The sequence below is a fragment of the Phodopus roborovskii genome, unplaced genomic scaffold (assembly GCF_943737965.1).
Source record: "Phodopus roborovskii unplaced genomic scaffold, PHOROB, whole genome shotgun sequence".
Lineage (NCBI taxonomy): Eukaryota > Metazoa > Chordata > Mammalia > Rodentia > Cricetidae > Phodopus > Phodopus roborovskii.
The window spans coordinates 131,018-146,696 of record NW_026125572.1 but is presented as its reverse complement, the minus strand read 5'-3'; the positions used below and the strand labels follow the sequence as shown (position 1 = coordinate 146,696).

Sequence of the window (15,679 nt, the reverse complement as noted above, 5' to 3'; positions counted from 1 at the left end):
GACTCCATCCCATAGCCAGAGCCATTATTCTTATTGTGATCTTGACTATTCAATACATGGGTTCATTTCTAAAAACGACCTGTCCTTTTCAACTTGCCTCTCCGTGCTTCTACCCAGCCTTTTAAGAGCCTCTTTCAGGAGCCCTGCACTGCTATTCCTTTACCTAACAAAACCTCATCTTCAAAGACTTTGGGATTTTCTATTGTTTTTTAATTCAGATCAAATTCACTTCCTTAACTACCAAACACAGAAAATTATCCAGTCTGTGCTCCTGCAGCCTATAACTGGAATATGTTGTTACACTATACTATGTTGTTACACTATACTATGACAAGAAGGAGGAGGAGAAGGATGAGGAGGAGAAGGAGGAGGAGGGGGAGAAGGAAAGAAAAGGAGAATGAGCAGGAGGAGCAGGAGGAGGAGGAGTCAGGACTTCAGCACAAAGACCAAGATGAAGCCAACAGAACTGGAAACTCCAATACAAACATATGTACCTGTTCATACACCTGCACCATAGAGCCTGCTAAGAGATAAATTTTTGATGAAGAACCCCAAATAGAATGATTCTTCAGATTTTTATGCAGGACTGCTTCCAAATATGCTCCATAGATTGTCTGTAACTGTTCTCTTTCTGGGTAACTAAAGGGAGAAGACAAGAAACAAGAAAGTTGGAAGAAATCAATATAATAAACTACTATTTTCATATAAGACATAACAGTACGAGTTTTCACACTACAATTCTCCAAGACCCAGATCCTCAGGGCTGCCCAAGGAGTTAGAACAGACCCCATCCTTACTCTCTCTGTAATACCCAGATAGATCCTACAGTGTCTGCTCTCCAACACTGGAAGGCTTTACAAAGACTATAATCAAACTATTTAAAAACAAAAATTGAAACTCCACTCATCTTCAGAATAAAACGGAATATTTTTCTTAAGGAAAGTATTTTGAATTAAATAAAGCCTATACACAGAACAGTAATCCAGGTCAGAAGTCTAAGAAAATAAATAATACAACAAAAATTGACCTGTTTCTCCCAAGCCAAAATTTGTTTCCATGTGAATTAACTAGCAATTAGATGGCAAAAAAAAAAAAAAAAATGTCAATGTCCATAGGCAAAATGTAGTTATCAGGAACTTGTAAAATGACAAAAGTTAATAAGGTGAAAACTTTATTAACAGTTCAATGAACACAGACCTCAGAAGTCCCAGTCACATCCACCATCACAAAAATGGGCAGATGGATGAGATGGATTCCATCCCAACTCATACGACCCAACTCCCCTCTCATCAGATTCAACTGTTTAATTAAAATTAAATATTAATTTGTAAGACATTTATGTCTAAAATGTACCAGTTTTATACATTTAAAGGAAATAAAATATGTTAAGAACATCTGAACTCCAATGGTTCCTGTGGTATTATCTGAACAGCCAAAGATAGATAGATAGACAGACAGACAGATAGAGATAGATGACAGACAGACAGATAAATAGATAAAAGCCCACAATCTAAGTATCCACCAATTGATGAGTGAAAGTAATGAGGTACATATACAGAAGGAAATAAGGGTTAGTCATGTAAATAATGAGACCGAGGCATTTCGAACCATATGGATAGGGCAGGAAATCATTGTTACGTAAAAAAAAAAAAAAAAAACAGCACAGAAATACAGGCAAGGTAGCACATGGTTTCTATGGTAATCTAAGCATACTGCTCTTACACAAGCAGAGAGCAGAATGGTCGTTCCCAGGGACAGGAATCAGTAAGGAGGTAAGCAAGTTGGGGAAAGGCTGAGGATGAGACAAAGCTGCATCTGCACAGCAGCAAGAAAGTCTAGTGTGCAAGTGACGGCCTAAAGTATGAGTGGCACATGACACAGTTAAAGGAAGGCCTCTGTAGGGCTGGGACACAGCTCCAAGAGAAAACACTTGATAGTATGAGGGCCCAGGAGTAATCCCCATTACTACAAAAAGAAAGAACTTGGAGTGTTTCCATCACAGTGATAAATAAATGTTTCAACTGATAACGTGTCAGAACATTACATAACACATCAACAAGCACTATATTATGCTATATCTTAACTAAAAAATACAGACTTAAAGCTGCCAGTGAGCTCCTAATCCTGACGGTTAGGGGGTCGAGACACACAGAGTTCTATAAAAGACCTTACATACTCTAAACCATGGTCAAGTTTGGGAAAATGTATCAGCTTAACCATTTTACTTTCTATATTTCGAAGCATTCTTGGTGAGTACCTTTCATAAAATGTAAACAAACAAAATGGTCAAAATGGTTGCTAAGATACATACTCTACGGCACAAAGACGAACAATTGACGTAAACCTGGTGGTCAGCTTGTGTCTCCCCAGCCTTCCTCCAGCTGACATGGAAGCTACAATCTGAATATTCTCCAGACCAACCCATTCCAAATTTTCATCATAAAATCCTTGATATGTCAACACCTATATGAAAACAGGATGTTCATAAATAGTTTAGACTTTAGATCCCTCACATCATATTACCACCCTGCAGTGATTACTTGTCTCCTGGCCCTGACCACTGATAAAAGCCACATCAGGCAAGTTCTGTCCTACAGTCTAAGGGAACACAATCACCCAGCATGCCAGCTGGGGTCAGGCAACATGAGTCAGGAGACAGTGACAAACTCCACTGCCCAGATCTTTGCTCCATTTGACCATCAAGATTAACCATACTATAGAGTGTTATCTAAGTTTTAATTATTTCCAAGTGCAACCATTACCCTTTACCTGACTCAGTAATTGAAGACTGAAATATTTTAAATTTTTACATCACTGAAAACTGATATTAGTCTATCCTGTGTTCAGTTCATGTTATCTGAATCCTCTTCCTTTAAAATCGTTTCACTTCATTAAACAGTAAAAATCCAAGTACTAGTATAAATCTATTAGCAATTATTAAAATAAAAGCCAGGAGTCAGGAAATAATAAGGAAAATACTCCATACTTTGCAGTACTATATCATCGTATTCTACAGATGCACTACTCATATGAGCATAGCAAACCCTAAAGTCTGGAGCTTCTAACAGGGCGTAAGAGCACACAGGAAGGAACGTGTGGTACACAACCGAGGACCCCAGGCTCATAAGGAGAGAGTGAGCACTGCCGGGCAAGCAGAGCCAAAATGGAGTGAAGACTTGCCCCGTGCCAGGGCTGATTCCCAATCTGTTTTAGGTAGGGAGGGCAGGTAATAGATTTCTCAGTGGGGAATGACTGACCTAGAATAAGACTCAAACATTTCATGAACTTCAATTCTAATGACACGTGCTAGACAAAACTGGCCCAAGAAAAGGGAAGGAGGTTCTGTATCTATAAGAAAAGTCAACAGCCTTGTTCCAATAACAGGCAAATGGATCCGCTGCTAAGGCTCACCTGCTGGAGGAAAGCCACCAGAGTGCTGGTCCCCCACTTGTCAAGCTTGGGCAGGTTGATATCTTTCAGGTACAAAACGAGTCTTTCGCAATCTTTTGGCCTGTACACTCGGCCGGTGTTGGTACTGATCACCATGCACGTCTGGCTCAGCTTCTGCAGCAGATGCCGTGAAGTCGTCTGGGCACTGCAGTGGACCGTGGCAATCTCCGTGGAGCGGAGCTGGGAGAAGGCATACCTGAGCAGCATCCTGCGAGAGACAGGTGACATCTCAGGAGAGATGGGTGGAGACACTGGGGGACATCTTGCTGGACCATGTGTCCAACAAAACACTCCATAAACTCAACATGGAAGCAAGACCTTTTTCTAAATCATTTCAGATGATGTTGAGAAGTAAAATAATGAATATGATATGGTTCCCATAATCACCACGGTGATTTTCTAATTTTTAAACTGTGGGGAGGGGATGCATATTTTGTTAAAGTATTCCTAGAATTCTTACAGACCTCACAAGTTCAGTTTTTTGCAGACCTCATAAGTTCAGTTTTACAAGGGATAAAATATGTTAGTTCTGTTCCCCCCATAGTTCATGGAAAGACTTTCAAGTTCCCCAAGAGTATTGTTAACTACTCTGATTATGTAGAAATTTTAAAAATCACTACTCTGTCAACATACATGTAAAACTAACAATTCAGGTTTACTCCTAAAACATAAATGACGTGGGCACTATTTGTACTGAGAGCTGAGCTCAATTGATGAACTTATGACTAAGGCACACGAGTGTATGGAAGGGATTCCGTTTTTGTTGTGATCGTGTGTACAAAATCTTTTAAAAAGCATTTTTCTAAGACCATGCAACCTGGCAGAGTAAATGACACTGTTTGTTAGTCATTTTTTTTTTTCTGAAACAGGAAGTACCATAGAAAAATATCCTCCACTAAACTCTGAATGCTTTTTCAACAAAAGAAATGCAACGTACTGTTAAGTCCTTGAGGAGGAGATACATTCACAGTATATACCTTTGAAAACATTCTTACCCTTTGCCACATCCTTCTGGTCCTACCAGAATGAATGGCTGTTTAGTATCAGAACTCAGCCAAGGCTTGAAATAATCTAGACCCCGCTGCATGTCAGGAGTCTGGATGACAGGGAGAGTATGACCACTGCTGAAGTCGTCAGCTGTCAGGCTCTCTGGTTTCTTAAGCACGTAGGATGCTAACTGTCCTCGATCAGGGTCATAGTAGGTGTCCATAGGTCTGTGAGGGTCTGGGGGGGATTCCCGTGCCCAGTTAAAAACCTTGAAAGGAAAACATTGTAACATGGAGTTTTACTTATACCAAACAGTGGGTAACTGTTCCATCCATCAAAGTGAGTATCTCCACAGTACATCCCTTTGTTAAAAAGTTTATATACACACCACTTCAGGCAGTATTTTACCTCAACATGATCCGAAGTAAAATAAAAATACATATGAAGCTACTAATTTGATAACATATTTATAGGTAAAATTTGAGAATATATCCGGTGTTTAAAGGCACGCTTACAAATTGTAGACTTCAGGAATGCTAAAGTCCTTTATTCCCGACATTTCCAGAGCTGACTTCAGTTATACCCTCAGCATCCAATAGTTTATCTGCTCCTTGATACTGACAGCTGTTGTTTGTACCCAAGATTGTTTCAGAACAGAACAGAACAAGAATGTACAGGCAGTAGCTGAACAGTAACAGTGAGAAGCAAGAAGACGTGCTGCCATGAAGAAGCACACAGGACTGAGAGCCACAAATGACGACACTCAACAGCAGCAAACGCAACACCATGTTGGTCTTCTGCAATCATTCCAAAGCAAAAGACCCTTGGAGCCTGAGAGATGCTTAAAAGCGCTGGCTGCTCTTCCAGAGGACCCAAGTTCAATTCTCAACACCCACATGGAGGCTCACAATCATTGCAACTCCAGGTGCAGGGGATCAAATATCGTATTCTGGCTGCCACAGGCCAAGGCATGCATGTGGTCACAGACATACATGCACGAAAACTTCCTCACGCATAAAAGAAAAATGAAATGGAAACAAAAGTTCCTTATATAAAACTTAGTTCTAAACAACTAGCTCAAATACAATCTGACATTATTAGAAGAAAAACTAAAAATACTCCACCATTTCTAAGTGCTAATACTATTCTATTTGAAAGGATTATTTCAAAACTGTATTTTTATAAAATTAAAGCTAAATGAAATCCTGGGATGCATTCATATATCTAAGTAGATTCAAACCTAACTTATACTTTTATGCTCCAAGCCTTAGGCTATTACAAAATACCATAAATATTTAAGAATGTCAGAAATCCTAAGTTTGAGACACAGAACCATGTATATGCACACAAACATGCACGTAGACCCATACAAACACATATGCCCAGTTAGTCTACCAAACGCATAAATTTATAACTTAAAAGTTGTATGCCTTAGCATTGCATCACTGTGTGTTGAGACTTAAGGGTCAGGAAAAGCTGAAGAATGTGGTTGCAAAGAGGCTGAAAAATGTTCCTTACCTCCTTGGTAAATTCCAGACGTGACTTCATGTTCAGATTTCCACCCAGTCCTCGTATAAGATTAATAATAAACTCGTCATGATCTTTGCATCCATGGAGGTGGGACAAACCATTCATCACAGTCCCAACCAAACTTGTTTCTACGACATAGTCGTTCTGTTGATTCATGGAAGCAGGGCAGGAAAAGTGATTATGTATTTTGAGCTTTAAATGGTAGAATTTTCAAATAATCACATGACATGCATCCTCGGCCTGAAGAATATACATGTATATTTTTGAAGCTTTACACAGAGCTAATGTGTGGTTCACATCTGAAATGTCCACCACACTTTCATGCTTTGAGGCCTGCCTCCAACCTGTCACACTGCTGTGAAGGTACACTCTTTAACAGGAGAGGTCCAGTTGGTACAAGTCAGTCCCTAGAGGCACCCTTTATTCACACTTAAAGGGACTCAAGGGGTCCCAGCCCTGCCACCACTGCCATGACTGCCGTCTAGACTTGCTTCCGGGTCATGATGAGCTAACGGTCCTTAAACTATGGGCCAAAATCTCTTTCCTGCCTGAACAGGGACACAAAAGTAACTGCTACAACGTACAAACATGACCTATTTCCCACTGCTCTTGGATCTACTCCAGGGTTTAATCATCGTAACCTGTCATGTCAAATCTCATAAATCAGCATATTCTGTCTAGTAGTACACCCTTATTCAAACATCCACACAGGTACTAATTAATGCTAAGTTACCAGACCTCACGGCATCAGCACGGACAGGCTCTGTTCCTATTACTTTAATGAAATGATGCTCTGGGGTGAGAAGATGTCAGAGGCAGACATCGGGCGTCTCAGCACCAATACCACTTGGCCATCCACCCCTCTCAACAAGCATGCTCTAGGGACTAAGAGGCATGACAGGCTTGGGCTCTCCTTCAGGAATTTCCAGGAGAGTGCAGACAGATACGGATAAAGGTGTTGAGTGTTAGGATGGAAATAAGGGAGAGAAGCACATCCATCAGACTTCGGAAGCAGGAAAGCCTTCCTTCTATAAAGACTGGGAAAGCCTAATTAACATGCAAGATTTTAATACTCATCTCAATTTCTCCAGCTTTCATCCCCACAAGGGAAGAAAAGCAAACGCAAAAGGATGAAAACCCACAGCAAATTCTCAATTTGTATGTATTTTGATCTATATGAAAAAACTGACCTCTAGATTAATTCGTGTATGTATGGAAACCTCCTATAATCTTTTTTTCGTGCTAAGGGACTACTCATGTCTCATGGTAAAGCATTCCAACACAGCAGTATTCCAGCCATGCTGGCGGATGGTAATGATGCATTTCTGTGGTGTTCATGGCCCAGAGACACTCTTCTCTAAGAAGGCATGACCTTACTAGCTTTCATCTCAGTCTCTCGAGTATTAGACTTCCAAATTTAGATGCCCATTTTTACTACATAAGCAAATGTTTCACATATTACTGTAAGTAACTCACTGTCACTTTTGTATTTGAGAATTAGTTTAATAACGCATTTAACATGATATAACATGATCTCATAGTTTCAGAACCTTTAGTCATCTGTGACAGAGAAGCAGAGCAGAGCAATTATGAACAGTAAAATGAGACAAGATGGTTTTCCACTGAGAAAGATACTCCGGTGTGCAGGCTCTTCAGGTAAGTTAGGCAAGATTCTAGACACAAAAATGAAGCCATCTTAAGACTAGCTAATAAGAGTAACAGGAGTGGACAGGAAAGGAACAGCATTGATGGCATCCACTCTACATGCTGGTCCCAGCAGAGCGCTACCACAGGCAGCAAACACAGGCACAATTCCCAATTACATACCCCTCACTGATCACGAAGTACCACGGATTCCCAATTACACATCCCTCTGATCATGAACTACCTCAGTCAGCTCACCTGCTTCAAAACCCACTGCAAAGCTTTTGAGAAATAATCTCCAATCCAGTTCTCAAGGTTACTTCTGTATTCAGCAGGCTGATTCCTCAGCCAAGATTTCATCAGAGAGTTAAGATCTGTCTCTTCATCACTACAGAGATTAACACAAACGTGCCAGTTATTCAGGAAGAAACTGTCGATAACTTCAAACTAACTCCTGTTCCTACAGACATCATTCCATCAAGCGTCCATCTGTCAGCACAGAAAGCCAGCACTGGTGACTTCCGTGTGTGTGTGTGTGTGTGTGTGTGTGTGTGTGTGTGTGTGTGTGTGTGTGTGTGTTGTGTGCACGTGTGTGTGTGTTGTGTGCGTGTGTGTGTGTGTGTGTAGCTTCTAAAACTAGTTAGTACATATAACTGAGTATGTAACATCTAAAACTAATCAGTACTCATTTTTGATCTTTAAGCCTCTTCTCAGTTCACTGAAAAAGTAAGAAAATACTTAGAAAGGAGGTTTTCAAGATGTAAAATGCAAAGATTAGGCTAAAAGACCTATTATACCTAAATCAGTCCTAAACTTTTATGAATTTGTAACTCTGTAACTAGGATATGCTACTGGGATTTAAATACCATGGACTAGTACTTATTAAGTATGCTTACATCTCTGAATTCAATCACGGCATTTAAAATCTTTTTAAAGGAAATTAAGTACTTGCTACTTCTCTTAAAGAAAATAATACTTGACCAGATGGCTAAAATAAATAATAACAAAACAAACTCTAAATCAATTAAAATCCAACCAAAACAGTTAAACATAGATATAGGTATACGTTATTCATTCCATTCTTAATTTACCTATAAATCAAAATGGTACTTAAAGAATATTCTAATATATACAAATGATCTGTGGCTTACCTAAGAAATATCATTCCCATTCTAGATATTGTGGCTGGTGAAGCACAGCTTAAGTCATGAGTTTCAAATACAAAGTTAACATTTGGGCCAAATTGAATCCTTTCTCCACTGGGCATGGTGAGCAACCGATTATCATCCAGAACAGAATTCAGTGACTCTATCCACTCAGGGTCAATGTCACCATCACAGATTATCCATGAGCTGACTTCTATTCCAAGTCACAAGAATGAAGACTTTAAAAAAAAAAATCACACACACACACACACACACACACACACACACACACACACACACACACACCACGGATATGCCAGATGCTGTAACTGTCCAACATAAGGGATAAAGTAACTCTCGTTACTTTATTCCATCTTAATATAAGGAGCGGGGCAGGGCAAGCTGCAGTAGCACAGGAAACAGCTCTACGCATGTGCTGGAGAGAGAAGCTGTGGGCACTGCCACCTCCACTGCCCAAAGCGCAGCTAAAGCCCATAGATATTTTGGTCTTCAACCATACAGACTGAACTCACAATATCGCTTAAAACAGAGTGTGTAAGACAGCTATTCCTATTCCAATAAGATACCTCTGAAATAACTTCCCAATCTAGGTGTTTGTTCGGCCATACAATGAGAATACGTGTGTGTCTGCTATGTAATGCATCTTTCAGAAATTTGGGAACCCTCATCTTCATGAGAAATGAACCCTACTACTGCCACTGGTTTCAGAGTTTCCAGTGGCCTGAAATGGGAAGAGCAGTAAGCAGCGGCACACAGTCAGCGCCTGCAGGCTTTGCAGGAGCACACACCCTGCCTAACATCTGTGCTTCACATTGTCCTTACACCTCTGAAACAGTTCAAAGGGAAATGTCATCAATAGTGTGAGAAAGGGTCGTCTGCGCTCTTTATTTAATGTAGCATGACAAGAAAAATCAAGAAACTGCACTGAAAAGCCCTTCAGAGGCACCAATTTCTGAATAACTGCTCACTGCCTTCCTGGGAAAGCTGCTAATTAGCAAAAGTAGTCTATTGAGATTCTGGTCAAAAATTCTCTTTAGAACAAAGTCAACTCAGGCATAGCGGCACAAGCCTTTAATGCCAGTACTCTGGAGGCAAAGGCGGGCAGATGGCAATGAGTTCAAGGCCAGTCTGGTCTACACAGCAAATTCTAGTCCAAGACCTCAGTAGTGAGATTCTGACTCAAAAATACAAAATAAACAGGGTGGGGATGGTGCATGCCTTTAAAACCCAGCACTCAGAAGGCAGAGGCAGATGAATCTCTGTGAGTTCAAGGCTAGGCTTGTCTACAGAGTGAGTTCCAGGACAGGCTCCAAAGCTACACTGAGAAACCCTCTCTCAGGGGGTGGGGAGAGTAAAAAAAGAAAAGTTGCTATCAAGTGATAAGTCAAAAGACAGCATGACCCAAGCACCACTGGTAGTGGGTGCCCGTCATCCCAGCATTTGTGAGGCTAAATTAGCAGGAAGACCATGAACTCCAGGCCAGCCTGGGCTACAGATTGAAACTCTGACTCAAAAAAAGAAAAACCAATAAAACATAGTTAGCATCTACTAAAATGTCAAAAGAACATCATTATAAAGTGTTTTAAGGAGCTGGAGAAATGGCTCAGGTGTTAAGAACACTGGCTGCTCTTCCAGAGGTCCTGAGTTCAAGTCTCAATGACCATATCACACCCATCTATAATGGGATCTGATGCCCTCTTCTGTCATGCAGGCATACATGCAAACAGAAAACTCATATGCATAAATAAATAAATCTTTAAAACATCAAAAATAAAATATAGTGGTGTAAGTCACGCATGCACCTCAATAAGAACATTATAAACATGTTATGTTATTCTCTAGGCATTATTAGGTAAAGAATTAGACAGTGACTAACCTTGAGGTTCACGAACTACTTGGCGAGCACTATTTGTTAAAACACCATCAGACCATTCTCTCGTATCCATGTCAATATGTCCTAATAACTGGTGTCTGGGCATAGCTTTGGGATTCATAGTATACTGTTTTACTACTTTGCCAATTTTACAAAGTGCAGCCCTTAACATTCTCCAAAGGGTAGACTTGCCAGCACCACTTGGGCCAACAATAACAACTCCTGTCCTCTGGCGCAGCTGTTCAAACAACTCTAGAGCCTTCTTCATCTAGAAAGAAATATATTAGTATGTTACTCACCACATTCAGTCAGACTCAGTTCTATTGTCATTCTACAACACCTTTCTACTGGAAATGTAAATTAGGTCTGACTTCTGCCCTGGAAAATAAAACCTCAAACAGACCACAAGCTACACAAATCAGAACACATTTACAATGTGATCTGTACGTTCACCATTTGTCTTTTAAAGAAATTGCTTTGCATAAAGTTGAAAACATACATCTTCTATTTTGTTTAGTCATATTTTCATTTTATTTTCTCGATTACTAGTTCATAGTCTACTTTTCAACAAAAGTTGAAGGGAAATAAATGCTCATTTTAAATAATCATTTGTGCCACATAAGGAAGCTCTGTTAGAATCCCTACTAATAAATTATCAAAGTATAACTAAATTACATGTAATCAATAAGAAAAAGTTTATAAAATCTATCTATCCACGTATCACACACAAGATGCTGTGATGAGCAGGAATAAAATGTTTAGAAAAACATCTATAGATGCTGTCTTTCATGAACATTACTATCTGGTGGAGAGTTAATACATGATTAACATGAAAAATGCATGGATGACAGAAGTAATGGTACAATATAGCAAGCGTCCCTACTCAGAATTTGAAGACCCAAGAAGTATCCTGGAGTGATACTAAAGTGGAAAGATGAAAACTAAGTTGAAAGATGACTATTAAGGATTGTTAATCAGGGTTAACTAGGAAAGGCACTAATCTATGGTGAAGTATGCTTGCCGTTACCTGATTGGGTATGACTTCATAATTGGCCTCCTCAAAGACCTGCCTTAATGCAGCACTTAATTCACTGTATTCCACGTCTTTAAAGTCAATTCCAGGAAAGACATCTCTGATCAGCGCATCAAAACGGGTGCAGTCAGCAAATGTGAATTTTGACATTGTATTAAGCCTCAATGCTTGTACCACAATATGATTTTCATTAACTATAGGAAAAGATTTATTTTAAAATTATTTTTATTATCAACTCAATGATGGTAAAACATCATATTAGCTAGAAGCTTGATATCATTACTAATTATTAAACCGCAGGCTAGACATATTTAAAAATAATAAATCATAACTGCTATACTTCCTTTTCTGTGTTTTGACTGCTGGGAAATAAACCAGACTTTCAGACTAACAGCCATCATGTTCATGTGTATCATGTCCATTTTTACAATGCCTTACCTTTTATGTCAATTTAAAAAGAATTACTATTACTATTTCACTTTTATATACAACGATATTAGGTCTCTAAGACAATGATACAGGAGCAAACGTTAAGATTCATATTCAATTAAACACACTCTAGATTCCTTAATTCTGGGATTACAAGCATACAACAGAGTCTATGATTCTATTTAAAAGCAAGACATTATTCTTTTACACATCCCTATGACTTCATGTGCAATATACCCTTGGATTTTCTTATAGGAATCAAGTTAAAATTAGAAAAAAATCAGAATAATTTATAAACTTAAAAAAAACAACAAAACTCAATTAATTGATACACTACTGTAAGATGTTAAAATAGACAAAACTTGCCAAGGTTTATAGAAATTGTCTACATTATATCTCTAACCTTTCAGTAATACAAACTACTCTAAATTAAAGCTTTAAATTAAGTACTTTAGATAATGAACCATACCTTCTTGTTTTGTGCCATTTTTCCTCAACTGTCTCAGAAGATTCCCACTTCCTCTCAGAACAGTCTTCAAAGCTCTCAACCCCCAATCATAATGTTGCTGGGGTGTCAAAAGTTCCCTGAAGTAAAGATATAAAATGTTTAATTTTGCAAGAAATCATTTTTAGCATCACATCCAAAGAAATGTAGACTAAGATGTGGAAATTAATACTAGAATTTCATTCATCTACATAAGAAAACCACTCACACAAAATAATGCCTGGAGTAAGCAGCTGAAGGGAAAATCACAAGGAACAGGGAAACCCACCATGAAGAGACGATGACACACAGCTACTCCTGTCCTCACAAGCTCTTCAACAGTCTACCTTACTGACTTGAACAAGAAAGAGCTCATGGACCCCAGCCAGACAGCTAGGAACCAGCATAGGAGTTGGGTAGCAGTAGGAGGCCTGGGCAGTCTATAGGACCTCTTGAGTGGGCAGTGGACCAGGATGTATCCCTAGTGCCCGAACAGACTTCAGGAGCACATTCCTCTATGGAGGGATATTCTCTCTCAGCCTAAATACACAGGACAGGGCCTAGGCCCTGACCCAAATGATGTGACAGACTCTGATGATCCTCCATGGAAGGCCTTACTCTCCCTGGGGAATGGACAGGGAGTGGGGTGGGGGATGGAGGGGGTCAGTGGGGGGATGTGGGGGGGCATGGGAAGGTGGGAGGGAGAGGGAACTGGGTTGATATGTAAAATAATATTATTTCTAATTTAAATAAAAAAAAGGAAAACAACAGTCCAGTTTACTGCCCACCTTAATACCATCCTACCCTGGTTCCCTATTACCTAGTAAATGAATATACATCAGAACTCGGGGTTGTCTAGGAAGCTAAAAATCAATCTTTAACACTAGAAATAAATGTGAAAATGTCCTCTAGATGGCTGCAGCTTCTGAGTGGTCAGCTGGGAAACTGGTGAAGAACCACTTAGTCAGAGCAGCCCTCATAAACAAACATAAAGTTAATGACAATTAAGAAAAAGAGCCGTTTTGCCAGGTGGTGGTGGTACACACCTTCAATCCTGGCACTAGGCTGGCAGAGGCAGGCGGATCTCTGTGAGACCAGCCTGGTTTACGAGAGAGTTGCAGAACCAGCCGGAACTCACAGAGAAACACTGTCTCAGAATGAATAAATAAATAAATAAATAAATAAATAAATAAATAAATGAAATTTTTCAAAGAACAGTTTTAACACAGATGTTTTATTATTACTTGGAATAAACTATGTCGTATCTACACTATATAAAAAACCAACAAGCTCACCCCATAAACTGGAAAACTATGAAAAACCAGACCAATCACTAGAAATACTGAGTGTTACTGTTAAGATGGGAGAACTCACCTAGATAGGTTGAAAATAGCAACCAACTTTCTGCCCAGTTCTTTAGCATCTTTGAAGCCCTCTGAATACAGAATCACTTCTGCAATGAGATCGTTGTCTGGACGAGACATTGCCACTGGCCTGAAAAGCTGCTTAAGATTATCTGGAAGCTTTTGCCTTCCTCCATAACCTTTTCCAGCAGGATTCATGGTGATAAAAATTCCAGAATTAGAATTTATTTCTATCTGAAATAGTAATTTAGAATATAGGCATCAAAAAATTTTTAAATAGAAATTTTGTTGTAATACAATTTCTATGTGTAAGTCTAACATCTTAGCAAAACTGGCCTCCGAAACACTAAATTCATCCTTATGGGATACAGAGCGAACAACTCAGAAACCCACTGTATCATAGTGGATTTCCTTCATAGTAAGTTCTCAAAGAACATAAATTTAAGAGTAGATAAATCACTTCAATGTCTACTTATTCACAGGATGGCTTTGGAACTCATGTTAAATAGTGGTTAAACATATAAGCTTTCAGAATTAGACAATCTTTGATTCAAAACAAAGATACCTAAACCTGTTATCAAAGTCTTTATTTCTTCATCCACAAAGCAGACTGTACTGAGTATTCAAGAGACAATATATTTAAGCCCTATATACATGGTGATAGTAGAAACCCAAGAGCCATCTCATAGCTAGAAAGGTTAGTCACAGAGGTCGCAGGTCAGAGCAGCACTGTCCGTGCAGAAGAGGAGCCCAGTCACATAAGGAAGGCATCCCTACCTCTTTGCCAAGCAGCTCACATACAGTTCTGTGGTTCTTCAAAGCATCCTGGATGGTCTGGATCTGCATGGAAACAGCTGACAGTACAGCTTCTTCCAGTCTATTGAACTCATCAAAGCAACCCCAGGCCCCACACTTCACCAAACCAACAAATATTCGCCCCATTGACTTCACGTCAATGCCCTGAAAAAATGAAAACAATTTTCATTTAAAGTGATAAAAATATTAGTGCTAGAAACAATTTGATATTTTTTACAAGAAACAAACTAATCATTTTACCCATCAACATCTCCTTTGGTTTTTTTTTTTTTTTTTTTTTTTTTTTTTTTAATAAAAACTAAGGCAAGAATAGTGGTACATGCCTGTAATCCTAGGCCTCCTAGGGGAGGATAAGGGTCATTGCTAGTTCAGCCTGGGCTATAGAGAGACCTGTGCTATGGAAAGTTTAGCAGGAGAGGTTAGATTAAGAAGCTACTCATCCAAAACTCAGGACCATTTCAAGGAAAGTGCTCTCCAAAGAACAAAGAGTTTAACAAAGACAGAAATTCATTCCAGTCTTTCTTGTTTTTGTTTTTCTATATAGCTATGGCTCTCCTGGAACACTCACTCTATAGTCTAGTCAGGCCTCAAACTCTGACATCTGCCTGCTCTGCCACCCACGTGCTGGGATTAAAGGCATTCACCACCACTGCCTAGCTCATTTCAGTCATATATTTTCCATATGTATGTATGTGTGTATATATACATATATATTTATTTATATATATAATTTTTTCTTATTTTACATATCGATCCCAGTTCCCTCTCCCTCCCTCCCATGCCCACTGCCCACCCTCCCATCCCATCCTCCCATCCCATCCTCCCCCCCCCACTCCACAGGGAGGGTGATGCCTTCCCGGAGGGATCATCAAAATCTGTCAAGTCATTTGCAGTAGGGTGTAG

General features: G+C 39.4%; 1 protein-coding gene across 1 annotated transcript in view; it reads right to left on the bottom strand.

Annotated features, from left to right (window-relative positions):
- The window catches only part of Dync2h1 (dynein cytoplasmic 2 heavy chain 1), a 185,863-nt gene that overhangs the window by 120,181 nt on the left and 50,003 nt on the right, over positions 1–15,679 (bottom strand). Inside the window, exons 34-45 of the mRNA XM_051177788.1 lie at positions 14,738–14,920; positions 13,971–14,194; positions 12,582–12,697; positions 11,678–11,877; positions 10,654–10,918; positions 8,763–8,970; positions 7,870–7,999; positions 5,956–6,111; positions 4,446–4,705; positions 3,412–3,658; positions 2,312–2,463; positions 495–639 (exon numbers count right to left, since the gene is read on the bottom strand). Of these exons, the coding sequence (XP_051033745.1) occupies positions 495–639; positions 2,312–2,463; positions 3,412–3,658; positions 4,446–4,705; positions 5,956–6,111; positions 7,870–7,999; positions 8,763–8,970; positions 10,654–10,918; positions 11,678–11,877; positions 12,582–12,697; positions 13,971–14,194; positions 14,738–14,920 (2,286 nt within the window). The remainder of the gene's footprint in view (positions 1–494; positions 640–2,311; positions 2,464–3,411; positions 3,659–4,445; positions 4,706–5,955; positions 6,112–7,869; positions 8,000–8,762; positions 8,971–10,653; positions 10,919–11,677; positions 11,878–12,581; positions 12,698–13,970; positions 14,195–14,737; positions 14,921–15,679) is intronic.